The sequence below is a fragment of the Elephantulus edwardii genome, unplaced genomic scaffold (assembly GCF_000299155.1).
Source record: "Elephantulus edwardii isolate Elephantulus edwardi_28Jun2011 unplaced genomic scaffold, EleEdw1.0 scaffold00011, whole genome shotgun sequence".
NCBI classification, from domain to species: domain Eukaryota; kingdom Metazoa; phylum Chordata; class Mammalia; order Macroscelidea; family Macroscelididae; genus Elephantulus; species Elephantulus edwardii.
In genome coordinates this window covers 4952158-4971578 of record NW_006399761.1, presented here as the reverse complement: position 1 = coordinate 4971578, position 19421 = coordinate 4952158, and the positions used below count along the sequence as shown (strand labels likewise).

The following is a 19421-nucleotide window of genomic DNA, read 5'->3' as shown; positions in this document are numbered from 1 at the left end:
AAACTAATGTGTGGTGGGTGTTCAGGATAATTCTTAACCCTGTTTTATTTTGTCTGCTATGAAATTTGAACAAATGATTAAAACAAATTAGGAAATTCCACTTAAAATGTTTTTATTTCACAATTCATAAAAAAAAGTTTAAAGAGAAAATAATATGTACAAGATTCAAAAAAGTAAGTAGAAAGGCAGCTTTCAATCACAAAATGTATGAGGCATAGTCATTCGAACTCTACTGTGGAAGCATTATTTAATGCATATGCCGCAAAGATGTACATAAATAATTTTAACTTTGCAGTACACAATTCTGGGTTTTGCATTGGATCTGCAGAAACAGCTATTTGTGGTCAAATTTTAAGATTGGTAAGGCCAATTGTACATAACAACAAAACAACAGCAAGGCCAACTGCCCGCTGTTTATACAAGATTCACTATTACAAAGAGATGAGGTGAACTAACATAATCCTCAATCTTCTTTACTGGGATTACAAGTGCCTAAACGTGTGAGTCCGTGTTTATCTCCCTTCTTGTAGTTTCTCTTCGTATTACAGGAGTTATGCTTTAGTTCTCTCTACGCAACTCACCCATCTCCTTTATCTGAAAAAGAGGGAAAATGGGGGGGGAGGTGAAAACACTCTTAATTATGATTTTCCAACACTTTGTTAATTTTTATTTTTTTTTTTACTTTGTTAATTTTTAGAAGTTTTTTTAAAACCATAAAAGAACACAGATGGCCATCTTCCACCTTTGACAATCCTTAAAAAAAAAAAAAAAAAGGAAATGCTGAATTGACCAGGAAGTACAAGATCCAGACTGCTAGTGAGAGATAAGATGGCCAAGGTGACAGAGGAAGCACTTCTGCTAGATCTTTCCAAAGGATGTAAGAACGAAATGTACACAATATTTACAGTGAGGGAGAAGGCATTTGTTGTCTACTACCAATCTACATAGGTGAGGAAACAGTTCAAAGTCACTGGTGGATTTGAATCGCCGGAGAGGTGAGGGCTATGGGTTAAGCCACGTGAGGTCCCTATGCTGATACAGACCACCTTCTGCAAACAGTTCACAGAAGCGACATTTCTAATCCTTACAACAGATTGGTCTTATCCTCATCTTATAGATGGCATAATGTTAAATACTTAAAAAAAAGCAAAGCAACTGCCCATCACCAAACCCCTAAACTGAAGTCCACATCACCCCCTGCCTGGCATCATTCTGCTCAACTATTAGGATTCAACTCGGGGATGGTCCTCCAGATGTGTGGTCCAGATTATCCGTGACGGGGGTGGGAGGAGAAAAAGGTGAGAACTGTGGATTCCAGGAAGTCTCTGTGAGAGTCCTTTTGAAATGTCTCATGGTGGTTTACCGCATACACAATTACAAATAAGCACATAAATATACAAAAATTGACAGACACACTGAAAATGTTAACTGGTAAGGTGCAGTTACAGGTATATTCATAACTCCAAGCAACTGAACCACATTATCAAGCAATTAGACACTTGTGATGTCACATGAGTATACAAGAGATTTATTGTGAGACGGATAAATTCAGGTTGAGGATTATTTTCTTCACTGGCAGAGGCAACAAGTCACATCACTAGCCACACTTGACTCTTTTCTGATAAGCATGCTTCTTTGCGGCATATATAAAAAGACCACAGTCGTGATATTATTGAGCCCACAGGGTTGGGATGAACGGGAATCAATTTAACGGCACATGACATGTTGATACTTTTAAGATCAAACTCATAAATGTCTACTGTTTTCTAAACAATATGAAGTCGTCTCTCATAAAACTAAGGAGGCCTGGTGACGTACATGTTGGGCTGCTACACTGGTAGTTGGTCTCTACAGGGAAAGATAAGATTTACAGCCTCCAAAACCATCAGGAGAGACAAGAGCAGTGGGTTTGGATTGAACATAAAATTCATGGGTAGAGATTTCAGTAAGGGCCCTTTCAAAGACTCTCCTCTAAAAGGAAGTCATTCACTCATAACTGTTCATTTGGAACCAATTTATAGCTGATCCTCCATCTTTCTCCTGTGGAGCAGCTGGTGGATTTGAACTGCTTACCTTTGAGTTGGCAGTGCAATTCCTAACCCACTAGACCATCTCATCAAGTTGACTACAACTCAGAGCGACCACCAGAGCTCCTTAAAAGGAAAGACCCTAACAACTGCTCTAAAGGGACTCCAGTGTAATGGAAGTCAGTGTCTAGAAACGGTGTCACTTGTTGGGAGTGTGAAATTACACAGGGATTTAAAAAAAAATTACATGTAGCCTCAAAGAGCAAACAAATTCAATTCCTAAATCTGATTTAAAGTCAAATTTGTGTGAAGGTCAGAACAATTAGGTACGATATTAGATAGGAACTATAATGCTAGTGGGTCAAATGTTTGTCTTAGTATATAATCTACATTTAAACATTAAAGAAGCACTTTCAGATAAATTGAAGCATTTTTAAGTAACTGAAAGGTTGGCAGTTCAAGTCTACCCGCAGAGCCTTGGGATAAAAAGCCTCCCAATGTCTCAAGAAATCAGCCAGGTAACCCTCTGGGGGCCCAGTTCTACACAGTGTGCTCACTGAGTTAGAACTGGTTCCATAACAACTAGTCACTGGTTCAATACTTAAGGAATCCATTTACCTCAGCCTTCTGATACTTTGCTGTTCTCTTCCTGCTGGAAATAACCTGAATAAAAGAAAAAGAATTGCATCCTTAAAACTGTTGCTGGTTTTCTTTTTCTACATTTTAAACTATAAGCTACTTGGAATAGTTTTTTAAGCACAGACACAGGACACGCTGCCCGACTCCTCTGATACTGTTGTACTGAGTTGTGTGTTGTGTGACTGTACCATTCTCAGCTGGGCCACAGAGTCAGTCATCCCTGGGAGCGTGAAATAGAAAATTCAACTTTCGTTTTCTTCTAGATAGATAACCCAATCTGTTCATTCCATTAATCGGAAAACGTAAGTCCCCATGTACTTTTAAGTTGATTTCTGAAATTCTGCTGTGTTGGTAATATTTCCTGATGCTGAGTCATCCGTGTAGCCCTACAGTAAGCCCTGTCTTTTCAAGGCATCCCCTACTCTTCTGAAGTACTGCTACGATCAACAGGTTAGTCTTTTACTTAAGAAGTGCTGCTTCATATTTACCACTGTTAAGTCTCCTCTATGATAATCTTCATTTTGCATTCTCTTGTTTGGTTTCAGTGAGTGGTTCAGCCCTCAGGTAATTGGGCACTAATCTGTTGCACAGTTTGCAATAGGGAGGAACTGGCTGCCTGGGGCCGGGGAATAGAAGGCCTGCCAGCTGCACGCTTCTCTCAGATTAGTCTCCCTCTAGTTCCATAAAGTGACTGCTAGGAAATGCAGACGATTCACGCACTACTGAGAATTCTAGTAAGACAATGCCAATTCCGCTTCACTGCTGTGTTTTGGGACCTGAGCCGTTTCACCCCTCACCTTTTCTTGCAGGAAACACACTTCTCAGTGAACTGATTTCCTGGCACTGTACTCACCAGCACGACAATTCCCGCGATGACTGCGAGGACCACAACCACAATGACAGCAATGATTCCCGCTTTCAGACCTTGCATAGAAAATTCAGGCGCTTTTTCGTCAACGTAAAAAATTAACGTTTGACCAGGATCCAGTTCCAGTTGTTCCCCGTTTATTCGCAGGTCCATTTTGCTGGAATGAAACAAGGATTCACCTTTCACCTAGAATAAGAATGAATTAAAAACAAAACAAAACAAAACAAAAAAACCAAAATAAAAAAAAAAAACCAAAAAAATTTAAAAAAAAAGAGAAAAAAAAGGAATGAATTCAAACGTAAGATGCCAACCACAGCGAAACAAAACTTGCCAATTATATAGCAAAAGAACGATTATGAAGACTCTTTTAGAACTCTAGTGGTAACTACCTGACACAGTTTTTAAAATGCAAACCCCAGATTTTGCCATCAAGGACAATACTACAGTGTATTAAAGTTTAAATAAAATATTTTTTAAAATATCACATGAAGGAGCGCTTGTTACATGGCATCTTCTTCCTGGAGACTGGGAGCATAATTTTACAGACAATTGAAGCAACAACTAGTAAGTGGGTAAAAGAGAAGACAAGGGCAGAGACGACAAAATAACAGGATGAGGGGAAAAAACCCCAAACACCCCACCTCACAAACAAACAAGCCCAAATCAAACCCAGATTCCAACCCATCCAGCAGGCTTTGAGGCTGCATAGAGGAGACTGCCCCCCTATCTCCCAATGACGAGCTAGCAGAATCCAGCTGCTGAGCTTTTTGGCTAGCCACCTATCATGTTAGGGACTGTTGTTGTTGTTATGTGCCGTCGAGTCGCTTGCGACTCATAGCGACCCTATGTACAACAGCTCTAACTCCACTCTGTCCTGTGCCAGTCGCACTGTCTCTGACACTCCCATCCCAATTATCCCAGTCACTGAATCAATCCACCTCATAGAGGGCCTTCCTCTCCTGCGCTGTCCCTCAACCCTCCCAAGCATGATGTCCCTCTCCAAGGACCGGTCTCTCCTCACAACATGTCCAAAGTATGTCAGACGGAGCCTCAGAATCTTAGGAACTATGGCTCCTTAATATGGAAAAAAGAACACATACGTGAGTGTGAGTAGAAGGAGGCACAAGAGGAACTGCAGCAGCAGAACCACTTGAAGAAGAAGGAGAAATAAGCTTGGAATTCTGAGTGAACAAAGCAGCACCAGGGCAGCACACTGAAGCATAACAGTAAACACAGCAACAGCACCAGGAAGGTTGTACCTACGTCTTTTTCAAAATAGTAAGCCACATCGGCTATGTCCACCTCATCTTGACTTTTCTGAGAAGAATTCTGCATCAAGTTAATAATGATAACGCCATTTGGATTCCCGTACTAAAGAGGAATTTGGGAAAAAAGTAAACAGAAATGAAATTCTATCAATATCATTGTTGCATAAACAGAATTGTTTCATTTTCCTGTTATATACATGGCATCACTGTTCTTTTCCATTAGTGGATAATTCATTTTGTCAGTAGTAACTCAAAATCTCTGTGAGGTCTTTAACTCTATCCAATTAAAGTTAAGACAGCAATGCAGCCAAAGTGAACTACAATAGCGATCTCCCTCCACAAGCCCAAAAGAGAATTTTTTTCTGAAAGAGTTTAAAAGATACCAAAGTACTTTTGCTGAGTTAAAACTACTTTAAAACTAGGGGAGCTCTGGTGGCCTAGTGGTAAGGAGCTGCAACTACAATCCCAGAGACACCTGGTTCGAATCCATGAGATGCTCCTCCGCGGAAGGAGGGACAATCTCCTCCTGTACCAGTCAGATCTGATTTGACGGTACACTCACACAAAAATTTACAAAAAAAAACAAAACAAAAACTACTTTAAAACGAAAAGGCTATAGAAATGCAATTCAAAATGCATTCTACATTTACCATTTTCTGCTTAAGTCTATGTATTTTCCTGGCAAAGAAAGTAACTATGTGCCAAAAGAAATCACTCAAAGTGATCTTTGAGTAGCTTTACTGGCCTTGTTTTAGGGATATTAAGAAATGCTACATGTTAAAGGTATATTGGAGTTTTGAAGTGTAATACAAGCAAAACACTCCCTACTGTAAAAAAAAATTAAGAATTTACTGGAGAGTGATCAGAGCTTAAATTTTTACCCCAAATCACAGATTTGCGTCTTTTTACCCAAACTGCACTTACCTCAATACCTGAGATGTATTTTTGGTTCAGCTGGTAACGAGTTGTGAGTTCTTTCTCAAAAGCCCTGTAGGTAATGAAAAATCGGAATTCTTAAAAGAGTATTTGTACCACACAGTAGTGAGAAGCAATTACTTTTTCATTAAATCGGGCCTAGAACTGTTAACGAAATGTTATAAATATACTTTTGCCACCATCAGTAATAATGGTGTGGACAAGACTCATCCATAGCATCCCTGGTGGAACAGTGGTTCAGGAGCGTGGCAGCGAACTACGAGGTTGGCAGTTCGTGCCTGCTGCAGGATAAAGACTGAGGCGGCATCTACTTCCGTAAGGACTTACAGCCTCAATGAGCTCTGGTAGCCTAGTGGCAAGAAGCCGCAGTGCAATCCCAGAGGTGAGTGGTTCAAATCCACCGGATGCTCTGCTGGAGAAGGCGGGACAATTTCCTCCTGTACTAGTCAGAGCTGATTTGACGGTATATACACAAAAAATAATAAAAATAAATTTTTTTTTTAAAAAGCCTTACAGCCTTAGAAGCCCTCGCGGCAGTTCTCTGTCATTCAAGTTGCCAGGAGTTAGAACTGACTCAGTGGCTGTGGACTTTAGAGTCACTGATTGATACTCCAACTGCTGGTTGACAAGCTGGATAAGAAACTGCTACTTATACAAGTACTCAGTTTAGAACATTAAAAATTACCAAAAAGAAAAAAAATAGTAATTTTACAGGGAGAAAACCTTGTGGTCATTACTTTGAAGTGGACATCACTAATAAAAAACACAACTTGACATCCTGTGCCTCAGGACTTGGGAAATATTGAAGATGGCAAAGAATGACTTGTTTTCTTGTCAAAAACAGATGGCTTGAATGCAATTACGAGGAAATACAAGACAAAGCTAAAAGGTGACAAACATTCTATGGAATAGCTTGCCCATACTCTTAAATTATCAACATCATCAAGGACCAAAAGGCTAAAATGGGATTTCAGAGTAAAGGAAAAAATGGAATATATGATTAGGCATTATGTATGACAACAATCTGGAATAAGAGATGCGTGGCAAAGTGGGCGAGGAGAAGGGAAGGACAATGGGTAACAGTGCATGAATATTAAGGAAAACTTTAAAAAAAGGTGAACTGAGGGTGGGGGAGGGAGGAAAATGTGCAACAATGAATGCCTGAAAATCCAGCTTTTCTATAAACGTTTGTTAAAAATCACAATAAGATAAAGTATATATTTTTAGAAAATTAAAGGAAAAGCCAGGAAAACAAATGGAATAAAATAAAGTATATATTTTAAAACAATTAAAGGAAAAGCCAGGAAAACAAATGGAATGTATGTTCCTGGTTAGGGAGGGAAATGCAGCTAAGGACAGTATTGAGAAAACTCATACAAGATGCCATCAAGACTAAAGTTGCTGAGGTTTAAAAATGCTACAATGCCTGTACCAGTCAGATCTAATTTGACAGTATACACACTAAAAATAATAAAATTTTTTCAACAAACGAATGGATAGAGAAGCTGTGGTATGTTCACACAATGGAATACTATGCTGCATTGAAAAACAAGGAACTCATGCAATATTATTCACAATGGGTGAGCCTAGAGGACATTATGCTGAGTGAAATATCTCAGTCACAAAAGGATAAATATTGCATGGTGCCACTGCTGTAAAATGGGACTGATATCAGGGTTGGGGTGAGACTGAGAAAAACTGGATAAATCGTGTATACTGCACTGAAACAAACAAAAAAAATTTAAAAAAATTTTTTAAAAAGCTACAATGATGTATAATGAGAATTTTTCTTTTTATGAAAAGATATACTACAGAACTGAAGAGCAAAGGAAAATAATGTCTACAGATTGCTCTTAAAGACTTCTTGGGTAAAAATACCCACACATTCACTGAGAAAGCACAAATGTCTATATAATGGCAAATTCAAAACTCAACTGCCGTCCAGTCCAAACCAACTCGTAGCTGACCTTCCATTGCATTTTCAAGTAGTTAACCACTTGGGTAAGAGACGGCCCATCTTTGTCTCTCGGAGCTGCTGGTGGATTCGAACCACCAGGGATGGTCAGCCTGTGTGTTAGCAATGCAATTCCCTATGAACCACATCACCAGAGTTCTCTACATACAAAAAGTAAATGCCCACCAGATGCTCTGCTGGAGAAGGAGGGACAATCTCCTCTCCTCCTGTACCAGTCAGATTTGATGGTACACATACAAAAAATAATATAATAAAATAAAAAGTAAATGCCAATGACTAAGGAGAATAGAAGGAGAATTGACGCCTTTGAGCTGTGGTGCTGGAGAAGTGTACCGAATGTACCATGGACTGCCAAGAAAACAAACAGATTCATCCTAGAGAGGGTTAAACCAGGCTACTCCTTGGAGGCAAGGATTCTGGGGCTTCGTCTGACATACTTTGGACATGTTTTCAGGAGGGATGGGTCCTTGGAGAGGGACATCATGCTTGGGAGGGTGGAGGGACAGCGCAGGAGGGGAAGACCCTCTATGAAGTGGATTGATTCAGTGACCGGGGTAATCGGGTGTCAGAGGCAATGCGATTGGCACAGGATAGAGCAGGGTTTAGGGCTGTTATACATAGGGTCGCTATGAGTCGCAAACGACTCGATGGCACATAACAACAACAACAACAACAAAATGCCAATAATAAAGGGAACTTGGATAAAGGGTATTACAGGTGTTCGTTGTACTCTTTTTTTAAAAATCTCTATTTCATTATTACTATTTTTGTGCGTGTGTGTGTACTGTCGAATCAGATCAGACTGGCACAGGAGGAGATTGCCCCTCCTTCTCCAGTGGGGCATCTGGTGGTTTCGAACCATGCACCATCAAGATTGCAGCACAGCTTCTTGCCACTAGGTCACCAGAGCTCCTTGAAAACTCTATTTCAAAACAAAGTTTAAAATGTATACCTTATTTTTCAGAAACAGGAAAAACCTGTCAGCTTGTTTTAGTCTTTCTAATGGTATGAGGTAGAAGATTTGAACAGGATAGAATAATGAATTTATTTAATAGCACTTGTGCCTACATATTTTTTTAGCAGGCATAAGATTTGGGACAGGATAAAATAATGACTTTACCAACACTTACGCCTGCAAGCTTGCTTTATCATAAGGTTCTTCTCTTTTATGTTTTAATTCAATGATGATCCAACTGCAAAATACAAAGACAGAATTACTTGATTGTTAACAGCTCAGTCTCTCCTGCAATTTTCACAATAAAAAGCTAGTAATAACAACTAATTTCCAAGTGGAATTACAGTAGTGTTAACAAAAATAATTTCTAAAATAGACATGCCCATAGTTTCTTCCTTGGCCCTCTGAGATCCTTCATAAATTAGAACCCATTCTAACCACTCCCAAAATTCATTTTTCAGCCAAATCAAAGTAAGGTCTATGAATAAACAATAAAGCCCAAAGGAGCACTCTCCTAGAAACAGTGGGTTCTAAAAGGCCCCAAAGGGCAGTGTTTGCCCAAAAGCAAGATTAAAAAGGCAGAAAGGGGCAGGCAACTGGACAAACATTTCTCCAAGATGGACATGAAGAGAAAGCCAACATCTTGTACGAACTGACTGTTAACTAGCCTCATGGAACTTGCTGGATAGGAAACACATTTGTTTTGGAAGCTTTCACCTAAACCACAATAAAATATTTTAGAGAATAAAACTGTTAGGAAGTATGTGGTAGGTCACCCCACATGGAGAATTGTTGTTGTTGTTGATTGCCTTCAAGTTGAGCATGACTCATGGTGACCCTATGAACAAAAGGCCTGAAGCCCTCTACAACTATCGACATTTGTCAAAGTTCATAGAATTTCTGGAGGCAAGTTGTTTAGGAAGTGGATGCCATTCCTGCTTCATGTCATAGAAAGTTATTGGTTGAGTCACCTGCGATGCATAGTGACCCTGTGTACAGCAGCTCTGAACCCTTCCCTGTCCTGAGCCAGTCTCACTAATTCTGACACACCAACCCCCATTGTCCCAGTCACTGTAGCAATCCACCTCACCCGGGGTCTCTTGTCTCCTGCGCTGTCCATCACACTTCCAAGCATGATGAGAAAGCACCTATCTAATAATGACCCTCTGTCCTCTGGCTGTAACATATGGTGGTTCCTTCATTACATGCTATTAAGTCCATTAGTGAAGCTATGAAAAACAGATCTGAACCCTGTCCTATCCTGTGCCATCCTCGCCAAACCCAACATATCCGAGTCTGTTATTATAGTCACTGTGTCAATCCATCTTATTCAGAATCATCTTCTCTTTTACCAAAGACTAGCCCCTCCTGACAATATGCTTATAGGATGTGAGAGTAAGTTCCACAACCTTTGCCTCTCAAAGAGCACCCTGGTTGCACTTCCTCCAAGATAGGCTTGTTTGTTCTTTTGGCAGCCCATTCAGTGCTTTATGTCAACATCACAACTCAATGGCACTGATTCTTTTTCTGTTCTCCTTAGTCACAGTCTAACTTTCAGATATTTAAGAAGCAACTGAAAATATTATAGCTTGGATCAGGTGCACCTTAGTCTTTATACTGACACTGTTGCTCTTTAGCACTTTGGTGAGGTCCTCAACAGTAGATTTCCTCAACAGTAGATCTCCCCAGTGCAACATATCTTTGGATTTCTTGGCTGTCACCCTGGATGTTGACTGTGGGTCCAAGTAAAATGAAATTGTTGACAACTCCAATCTTTTCTTAATCTATGATGATGTTGTGTATTGGCCCACAGGTGAGAATTTTTGTTTTCTATGTATAACACATGAGTTCATGTAAAATCAAGGCTTAACTGTTTGTGCCAGACCACATTCAAGCAGAAAGATCAAAAGGCACTATGAGAAACAAGGAAAAATTATGAGGAAAAATGATGAGGCTTCAGAAGACAGAAGTGGTCCTAACCGTTTTCTGCCTTCTAATCAATTCAGCATGAGCAGATTCTATTTCATTAATTAATCTCTAAAGAGAATAATTATAATTTTTAAAATACAGTAAATAAATATATAAACAGTTCAAATTATCAATGTAACTTAACACTAACTTGAAAAGGAATCATGGTAAATAAAAATAAAGAGGAAATTATGTTTATTGTTCTACTGATTATGTAACAATAAACCATACCCACAGACAGTTACTGTTAAGCAGGTTTCAACTGATTAACTACCACACAGTAGAATGGAATAATGACCGGTGCTGCATCACATACAGTCATTGCTATGTCTGAGGCAATTGCTGTAGCCAATGTGTAAACTGATCCCTTCTTATTCAATGGCCTTGTACTTTATTAAGTATGATACCCTTCTCTAGGGACTGGTCCCTCTTAATAAATGTTTCAAGCACGTGAGACAAAATCTCACCTCTTCCTTTCTAATGAACATCTGCCTATGTATCTTCCAAGATAGAGTTCTTCCTTCTTCTGGAAGTCTGTGGTAATACTCAATAATTTACATCAACCTAATAATTAAAAGGTATACTTCCTTTTTTGGTTTTCCTCACTCCTTTTCCAGCTTTCGCATGCATATGTTGTTGTGTGCCATCCAGTCTGAACGTTCCTGTAGCTGACCCTCCAGTAGTCTTTCAGAGGCAATAAATCACATAGGAGGAGATAGACTATCAACCTGGAGAATAGTTGATGGATTCAAACCGTGTGCCTTTGGGATTACAGTGCACCTTCTTGTGGCTAAGGCAACAGGGCTCCCTAGACACAAGTAAGAGGTGACTGAAAATACTATCTATCTCTTGAGTCAGGCACACCTTAGTCCTGAAGGTGACATCTCTGCTTTAAGAGAGGTCTCTTGCCAAGTATCCATTCAGTGCAATAGCTCATGTAAGGTTTTGGGTGCTTCTTTTGTGAGCCTTAGTTGTAGATCAAAATAAAACAAACTCCTTGCCAACCCTTATTTTTCTGTTCATCATGATGTTGCTTACTGGTCCAGCTGAGGATTTTTGTTATGTTGATGTCTGATCCAGATAAAAGCCACAGTCTTTGTAGTCATCAGTGAGTGGTTTAAGACTTACTTGCTTTTAGTAAACAAGGTTGTATCATCTGCGTATCGAAGGCGGTTGCTGAGTCTTCATCTAATCCCTTGATTGTGGGATCTTCCTCTAATCCCTCATGGTCTAGTCTTCCAGATTATTATACAGACTATATCCTCAAAGAATATGACCCTGACATACAGCTTTCCTGTTGTTTTATTCCTGTTGTGTTCAAATGATTGCTTTTTTGCTTTATTTATAGATTCCACATGAGCATAGTCAAGCGTTCTGGAATTTCCATTCTTCTCAACGTTATCTAATGTTTATTATGATCCACACAGCCAAGATCCTTCAGACATGGTATTCCTTGTTTTATGGCCTCTTCTGAATCCACCTTGAATTTCTGGGTGTTTTCCTTTTTGATGTAGTCAAACAATCCTTTTTAAATTTATCTCCAGCACTTTACTTACATGTGGTATCAATGATACTGACCAATCATTTCCACATTCTGTTGAACCACCTTTCATTATGAACATGGGTCTCTTCTGGTCATACAGCTCTCTTCCAAATTTCTTGCATAGATGAGTGAGCACTTCTGGCACTGCATCGGCATCTTAGGACACTGCAACTTGGTATTCCACCAATTCCTGGAGCCAGTGCCTTCAGGACAGGCTGAACTTCAGCACTATCAGTTCTTGATAATACGCTGCTTTGTGAAACAGCTGATCCAGCGACTGTATGTTCCTATCATCTTCTTTTGATGTTTCCCACGTTGTTCAAATGTCTGCCATAAGAATCATTTGATAGTGCAGCTCAAGATTTTAATTTTTCCACAGTTCTTTCAGCTTGAGAAACATCAAAGCATATTCATTCTGGTTTCTAACTCTGGATCTTTACACAATTATAAAAAATTAAAAACATATACACACATATGTATCTATAATAATGCTTTACTTTCTCCAGCTGCTCTTTGAAATCTTCTGCTCAGCTCTTTTATCATCTCTTCCTTTTAAAAAAATATTTTTTGTGTGTATACCGGCAGATCGGATATGACTGGTACAGGAGGGGATTGTTCCTCCTTCTTCAGCAGAGCATCTGGTGGATTCAAACTGCACACCTCTGGGACTGCAGTGCAGCTTCTTGCCAGGAGGCCACCAGAGCTTACTCATTTCTTCCTTTTGCTTTAGCTACTGACAACTGAATAGCAAGTTTCAACGTCTCTTCTGACATCCATTTGGTCTTTTCTCTCTTTCCTGTCTTTGCAATAACCTTTTGCTTTCTCCATGTGTGATATTCTTGATGTGATCTCATAACTCACCTGGTCTTCACCATTAGCGTTCACTGAGTCAAATCGATTCTTGAGACAGGCTCTAAATGCAGGTGGACTATACTCACACGTTGATAAAACCGAAGTCCAGCCTGTCCTGGAGGCACTGGCTCCACATGTTGGCTATTTTGGACTTGTTTCCATTGTCTTCAGTTTCAACCTGAACTTACCCGTCAGCCCTTGGCCTTTTTCTCACTGTTGGTATTTTGAGCTTCTCTACCGTTCCTTTCCATAGATGGAGTCAATTCGATTCTTGTGTGTTCCATGTGGAGAGGTCCATGCACAGAGCTGTCATTTATGTTGTTGAAAAAAAATGGATTTCCAATGATTAAATTATTGTTTAAAAACTCCATCATGACATCATTGCTCTCACCAAGGTCATATTCTCCAACAACCGCGCCTTCTTTGCTAGAACACGTATATCTCTGGAAAGTTACAGAATAAAGTGGTGACATAAATGCTATGGAGGTAAATCGAGGATCTGGGGATAAGGATGCCAAGGGGGTAGAGAGAGAAAGAGACTTTTCACTGTTTACTCTTCATCTTTTTTAATTCTATGCCAAAAAAGCATATCACCTACTCGGAAAATAAGTTCAACAAAACAATTCTAAGAAGCATGAAGACAATAAAGACAGGCTGACTCACAAGGTCCTCACGCGCTCGGAGCACGTGATTTCTGTGTCCTTGTCAGTCCTTCGGACGCCGGCCGTGTTCACACACCAGCACGTGGCGGTGCCGTTGCACTGCTTAGCTTTAAAAAGCCCCTTCTCATCACAGTCAGGATCGTAGAGCCCATCATTGTTCTGCAGGGCCCCCTCTGGTCTTGCTCTTCTGCCAGACTTGGAGCCAGTCATTTCTGCCTTCATCACTAAACATTTGGTAGCCACTAAAAAGAAGGCATAACATCAGGCTGAAAAAGAACTGTCATTGTATGCTGACAGGAAAAAAAACCCCACACCAAAAACAACCCACACCTTCATTAAGTACCAAAAGCCCAAAGCCAAAGACTATTATCAATTTATGTGTGTCCACAATTCACTCTATGACGTTTCAGAAATGAAATTACTTCAGCAGATCAATGTGATTTAGATGTGAGCCAGTAACTTTTCCCCCACTGAGGACACATGGATTAGAGAACTATTTTGTCTAAGAAAGTGTAAAGGCATTCTACTTACATTTGGAGCAAATCACAGTGTTTTGGGTCCCGTATGAATTACACTGGCATTCACCATTGCTGTTCGTAGTGCAGTTGGTGGTCAGCTTGTAGTTTTCACAGATACAATCTAGAGAGAGAGCGAGAGAAAAAAATCCACTGTAACAGAAAATATGGCCTGATTTGTCCTTAAAACCAAGAGATAAGGGGAGCTCTGGGGGCCTAGTGGCAAGGAGCTGCAACTACAATCCCAGAGGTGCACGGTTCGAATCTACCAGATGCTCTGTCGGGGAAGGAGGGACGATCTCCTCCTGTACCAGTCAGATCTGATTTGACGGTACACCCACACAAAAATAACAAAATTAAAATAAATTAAAAAACAAACAAACAAACAAACCAAGAGATAGTTTTGCTTCACTGGAAAGAAAGTCTGCCTTGAACAATATCCTCTTTTAAGAACTGAAGGTGGAGGGTCAGAGAAAGAAAGGCCCTCAAGGAGACTGACTAACAGAGTGAACTTGGTGGAGGTTATGAGGATGGTACAGGACAGGACAAGGTTCAGATCTGTTGCTATGAGTTACAGTCACCTTGACAGCACCAACGAGTAACAACAACAGGTAATACTGACCCAAGCAACTTTACAGATTAGACAGGAATCTTAGATATTAATGAGAATCAATAAGAAAAAGAACGACTGAGAACAACTTGAAGAAGTCACCAAGTGTTGAACACTAGAGTACATTCTACTATGTATAATCTCACCACCAACAAAAATATAAACAAATTTTAAAGATTGTTTTTTTAAAAAAAAAATCTTCTTTAAGATGTGCATAAAGAGAGAGCTCTGGTGAGCTAGTAGCAAGACAATCCCAGAGGTACGCGGTTCAAATCCACCAGGAGCTCTGCTGGAGACAAGTCAGATCGGATTTGACGGTACACACACAAAAAAAATAATAATTGGGAAAAATAAAGATGTGCATAAAGGTCTAGCCTGACTTCAACTTTCCCCTGGAGCTGGCTTCTGAGCTGTCCAAGACCTCTGGCTACTGGTTCTGTTCTTCAGGTGTGTCCCTGTCTTGCGAGCACAAGTGTGTTTTAAGGAGTCACTGTGACAGTGCTAATAGGGTTTGTGAGTCTGGAGAATTTGCTAACGCCAAGGCAGCCAGCTGAAAATTCAGAAGAAAGCCTGTGAACACCTTCAGAGGGGAGACTCGGGCGAACCTTGAATGCTGCAGACAGGGCTTTGTCTAACCACCTTTGAAAATCCTTCGTCTGGAGCGTGGCCCTCAGACATCTCACACACAGGAACCCTCTACTGGGTCTGCAAAACTGTCAGTTTTAAGAGGAGGGGCTCCCCTGTCCGGCCCTTCACTCGCCCATTTTCTGTTTTCTGCATAAGTCTCAAGGCTTTCTTTGTTCCCTGCACTGCCCACCTGTTCCTCCTCAGCACCAAATGCCCACAGTTCACAACTCACTTCAGCAGATGGGGGTCTATCCTTTCTGATATTCTAGTCACCTACCTCTCTTATCATCGCTCTTTCATGCCTTTCTTTAACAAATGCAGTGTTTACTGTTAAGCGCTGTAACTTAGAGACTGAGTAAGACAGACAGCACTTCTGTTCTCAACTGGCCTTTGGTTCATTGGATGCTTTCCTATTAGCCTGGCCAGCTTTACTCCAGCTCTAGCACTTAATCAGCCCTTTATTCACAGAATTTAGGGCTTGAAGGGACTTCTTCACCACTGTCTGTCTATCTGTCTCTCTCTCTCACACACATACACACATACCCCTTCTCTCTCACAGGAACTTTTACCTTTTTCTCTTAGTTTTCCCCCTAAATAAATTTCTTATCTTTTAGGATTTAGGGGGGAAAAGTGTGGATAAAACTTTCAACTCTAGTATGCCGGCTACATTAAATTCTGACAATGCCCAACTTACAAAGGCACAAAGCCTTAAAAAAAAATGGTCTTTTCCTACAATCATTCTCATGCATTGTTTTATAAAATTAATCACCATTGGACCTTGCCCATCATTACCCTGTCTTTTCACCAAGCTCCTTCTCCCCCTCCCCTGCTCCACCCACTAAATTGCAACCCTGCGGTTCTGCCCCTACCCATCCTCACCCCTCCACTCCCACCCATATCCCCCCTGGGTTCTCATACATGTTATTAGTTGAACTTCTATTTTTACAATAATGATCTTATGCAGTATTTGTCCTTATGTGTGAAACACAATGTATATGAATTTTTTAAGCCAAAAAAATTTTAATTTTTTTCCAGCTACAATTTTTCTAGAATGTTTTCAAAGTGCCAGTTTATATACAAGATATAACACACACACACACACATATATATATATATAATCCAGCCCTCCAAACATCACACCTGATCTTGCCTCTTCCATACTCCTTTACTCAGCTTCCTCTCTTCTTGCTAGATGAACATTTATCTTGTAGTAACTATCTCATTTCCCAAAATCAGTCATTCTAATCCTTGGAATGAACTGACACATTCTCTCCTCTCCCTACCCCATTTTCTAAATAAGGATCACCAGGTTTTTCTTTACTAAGATTAATGGGAATGTATTCAACTTTTACTCAGTTTCCAAAAGAATTGAGATATCTTTATATGTAGATTTCCTTAGTAAATTAAATCCTAGTTTTCAGAAACTAGCCTTCTGAAAGTGATGTTTAACACCCAATCTAGGAGCCACTAACATCAACTTTACTAATTTTATACTTGACTCGCCATAAATTCGTTTTAACTTCAAACTGGCAAACCCCCCACATTAATTTGTCTAGTTCTGAGATTATTAGGAACAGAGGCATTAAAATAATTTTTTTTAAATAGCATCTCAAATTCAAAGGTCCTTCTTTGTGTCCTAAATACCCCCAGGTGACTTTAATTTTTCCTTGCTTAAGTTAGAAGCCTATAAGTTATGAATGCCTATAATCTGTCCAGTACCAAATTCAATAATGAGACCACAAAAGGAGAAAACACAGTGGCAGTCTTCAGGGATTAAAATCATATGCAAGAATATATTTTTAATCTTCAAATAGTGAAATGTTAAAAAGATCAAGTACCTACGTTCTGAATATGTGCCTACCATAGATAATCACTATCTTAAAGCAATTTCAAATAAAATATTTAGACTTATATTAGAAAACTAAGAGTTGATTTAACAGTATTATTTTGAAAATACAACTAATAAGAGCACAAAACTTTTTCTAGAAGGTTTTTAGCTACTTGCCACTCTTCTGCTAGGCACTAAATTTACAGAGTTGCAGGAAAAAAAAAAAAAAAAGAGTTGCAGCCAAGATGTTCATTCCAGAGTAGGAAAAATTTGCATCAAACTACACGTCCATCTTTACATGCTAGAATTTTCCTTTTTTTCCCTTCATTTTTGCGTATTTTCTTCCTCCTCCCTCCCCAGCCCACTTCGCAATGCACCCCTTGTTCCAGATTGTTGTCAAACATGCTAAAGTTTCCTGACACCATTTAAGACTACAGGAAACGGAAAACTGGTGGATATGGTTGTGGGGGTTAAAAAAAAACCCAAACCACACCAAACAATAAAAACACCAACACACCCAAGATATAAACGAATCCATTGAGGTGTAGGGCAATATCTGAAAGTAAAAAATACCAAAGCCTTAATTATGGGATTCTCTTTAAGTAAGGGAATTGTTTGCGGTCTTTTCCATTCTTTATGGCCGTGATGTCAGCCTTCCGTGCAATGAACCGGACATAAAACTTGTCTTTGTTGTTGATATGTATTGTCGGGTTGGAATTGACCCGTAGCAGGTTTTCAGAGGACGTTTAATTGCACGGGAGGAGACGGCCCATCCTTTTCCCCCGGAGCAGCCTGTGGATTCGAGCCCCGAGCCTCTGGGATTGCAGCGCGGCTCTGACCACTAGGCTCCCGCGCGCAGGTGCGCAGCGGCCGCGCGGCGCCCAGCCACCTGCGCCCGCCCGAGGCCACATCCGGGGCTCTCCACAGGTGCTCGGGCGGGGCTGGCCGCCGCGGCCTCGGGACTGGGCGGAGCCAGGCCCCTTAGAACTCCAAGTCCGTCCCGGCCAGAGGTTATGGGCGAGGCCGCGCGGACCCTCCACGCCCACTCAGCTCCCAGGGTCCCCGGACGTGGACAGCAAGGCCCCCGCCGGTCCCCAGGCCACTTCCCTAGAGCCGAGTCCATAGCCGCAAAAAGAGGCCGCCCCCTCGAAGCCGCTCCCGCCGGCGCCCAGTCGGCCTTCCCGCCCTCGCGCGCGCTCGGAGAACGCGGAGCATCCGCGCCGTCCACTCGGGGTGGGAAGGCGCGCGCCCCTCCTCACTTCCCCGTGTCGCCGGCGCCCTGGACAGTCCATAACTGCGTCCCGGTGCCGCCGCTCACCTTTCTGAGCAGTGGCCACCGCCGCCGTCGCCAAAAGGAGCCCGAAGGCGAGGACCTGCGGGGGCGCCATGCTGCGCGCGCCTGGGAAGAGCGTCGGGCGGCCGAGAGGGCGCGAGGGGAGACCGAGGAGCCGCTGGCGGCCGGCGACCCGCGACGTCCGCGTCTGGAGGACCCAGGTGAGGTGGGCCGCGAGCGGGAAGGAGGCTGCGAACGAGCCGAGGGCCGCGAGCGCTCTAGGTGCGCGCGGGGCGGGGCGCCGGCCTCCCCGACCCCGCGGCTCCGCCTCCCGGCCCGGCCCCGGGCGAGTCACCTTTGTTGGATGTCACCGGGAGGCGGAGGTGCGGGGACCGCGGGAGGCCCGCCCCTCCAGGTGTGCGCGGGAGGGGAGGCGCGGCGGCCGGTGGGGGCGGAAGGCGGTGCGCAAGGCTGGGTAGAGGGACCCGCGGAGGTCTGAAAATAGTGGGACTTCCGAGGGGCGCGCGCCCTGGAAATATTGATGAAACGGAGGAGTGGAGTGGACACTGGGCTGGAATCCGTAGAGCTTCCGAAGATCCGCCCTGACCACAATTACAAAGATGACCTTTGAGCTTTTCAGGGCCGTTTAATTGTACTTCATGGAAACTAGGGGAGTAGACGGGGAAGGGGAGGATCGATCGCAGTGGCTCTTGGAAATGACAAATGTATGAGTTCTTCGTTATTCTAAATTATTCTTGCCCCCCTCCTTGTTGAAGGGCATTAGCAACATCTCCGTGCTATTGATTTCTATTCCTATTTATGGTGACACTTTGGACAACCGAAGAGTCCAGACGTGTACCTGGCTTACCATCTTT

The 19421-nt window shown here is 41.8% G+C and overlaps 1 protein-coding gene across 1 annotated transcript; it reads right to left on the bottom strand.

The window, feature by feature from the left end:
* Positions 1-558: 558 nt before the first annotated feature.
* Positions 559-18661, bottom strand: EPCAM (epithelial cell adhesion molecule). The gene is made up of 9 exons (XM_006881012.1): positions 18592-18661; positions 14225-14332; positions 13695-13935; positions 8844-8906; positions 5727-5790; positions 4798-4905; positions 3520-3720; positions 2646-2690; positions 559-594 (listed from the first exon to the last, which is right to left on the bottom strand). The coding sequence occupies exons 1-9, from the start codon at positions 18659-18661 to the stop codon at positions 559-561; spliced, it is 936 nt and encodes a 311-aa protein (XP_006881074.1).
* Positions 18662-19421: the final 760 nt, after the last annotated feature.

Bases quoted from the DNA above. Each gene is read 5' to 3' on its own strand.
- EPCAM (XM_006881012.1), bottom strand. From the start codon at position 18,661: ATGGCGCCCCCGCAGGTCCTCGCCTTCGGGCTCCTTTTGGCGACGGCG. The intron at 5,791-8,843 runs GTAAGTGTTGGT...CATTACCTACAG, and splicing joins GATAAAGCAAGCTTGCAGGC to GGCTTTTGAGAAAGAACTCA. The intron at 4,906-5,726 runs GTAAGTGCAGTT...ATTCCTCTTTAG, and splicing joins AATACATCTCAGGTATTGAG to TACGGGAATCCAAATGGCGT.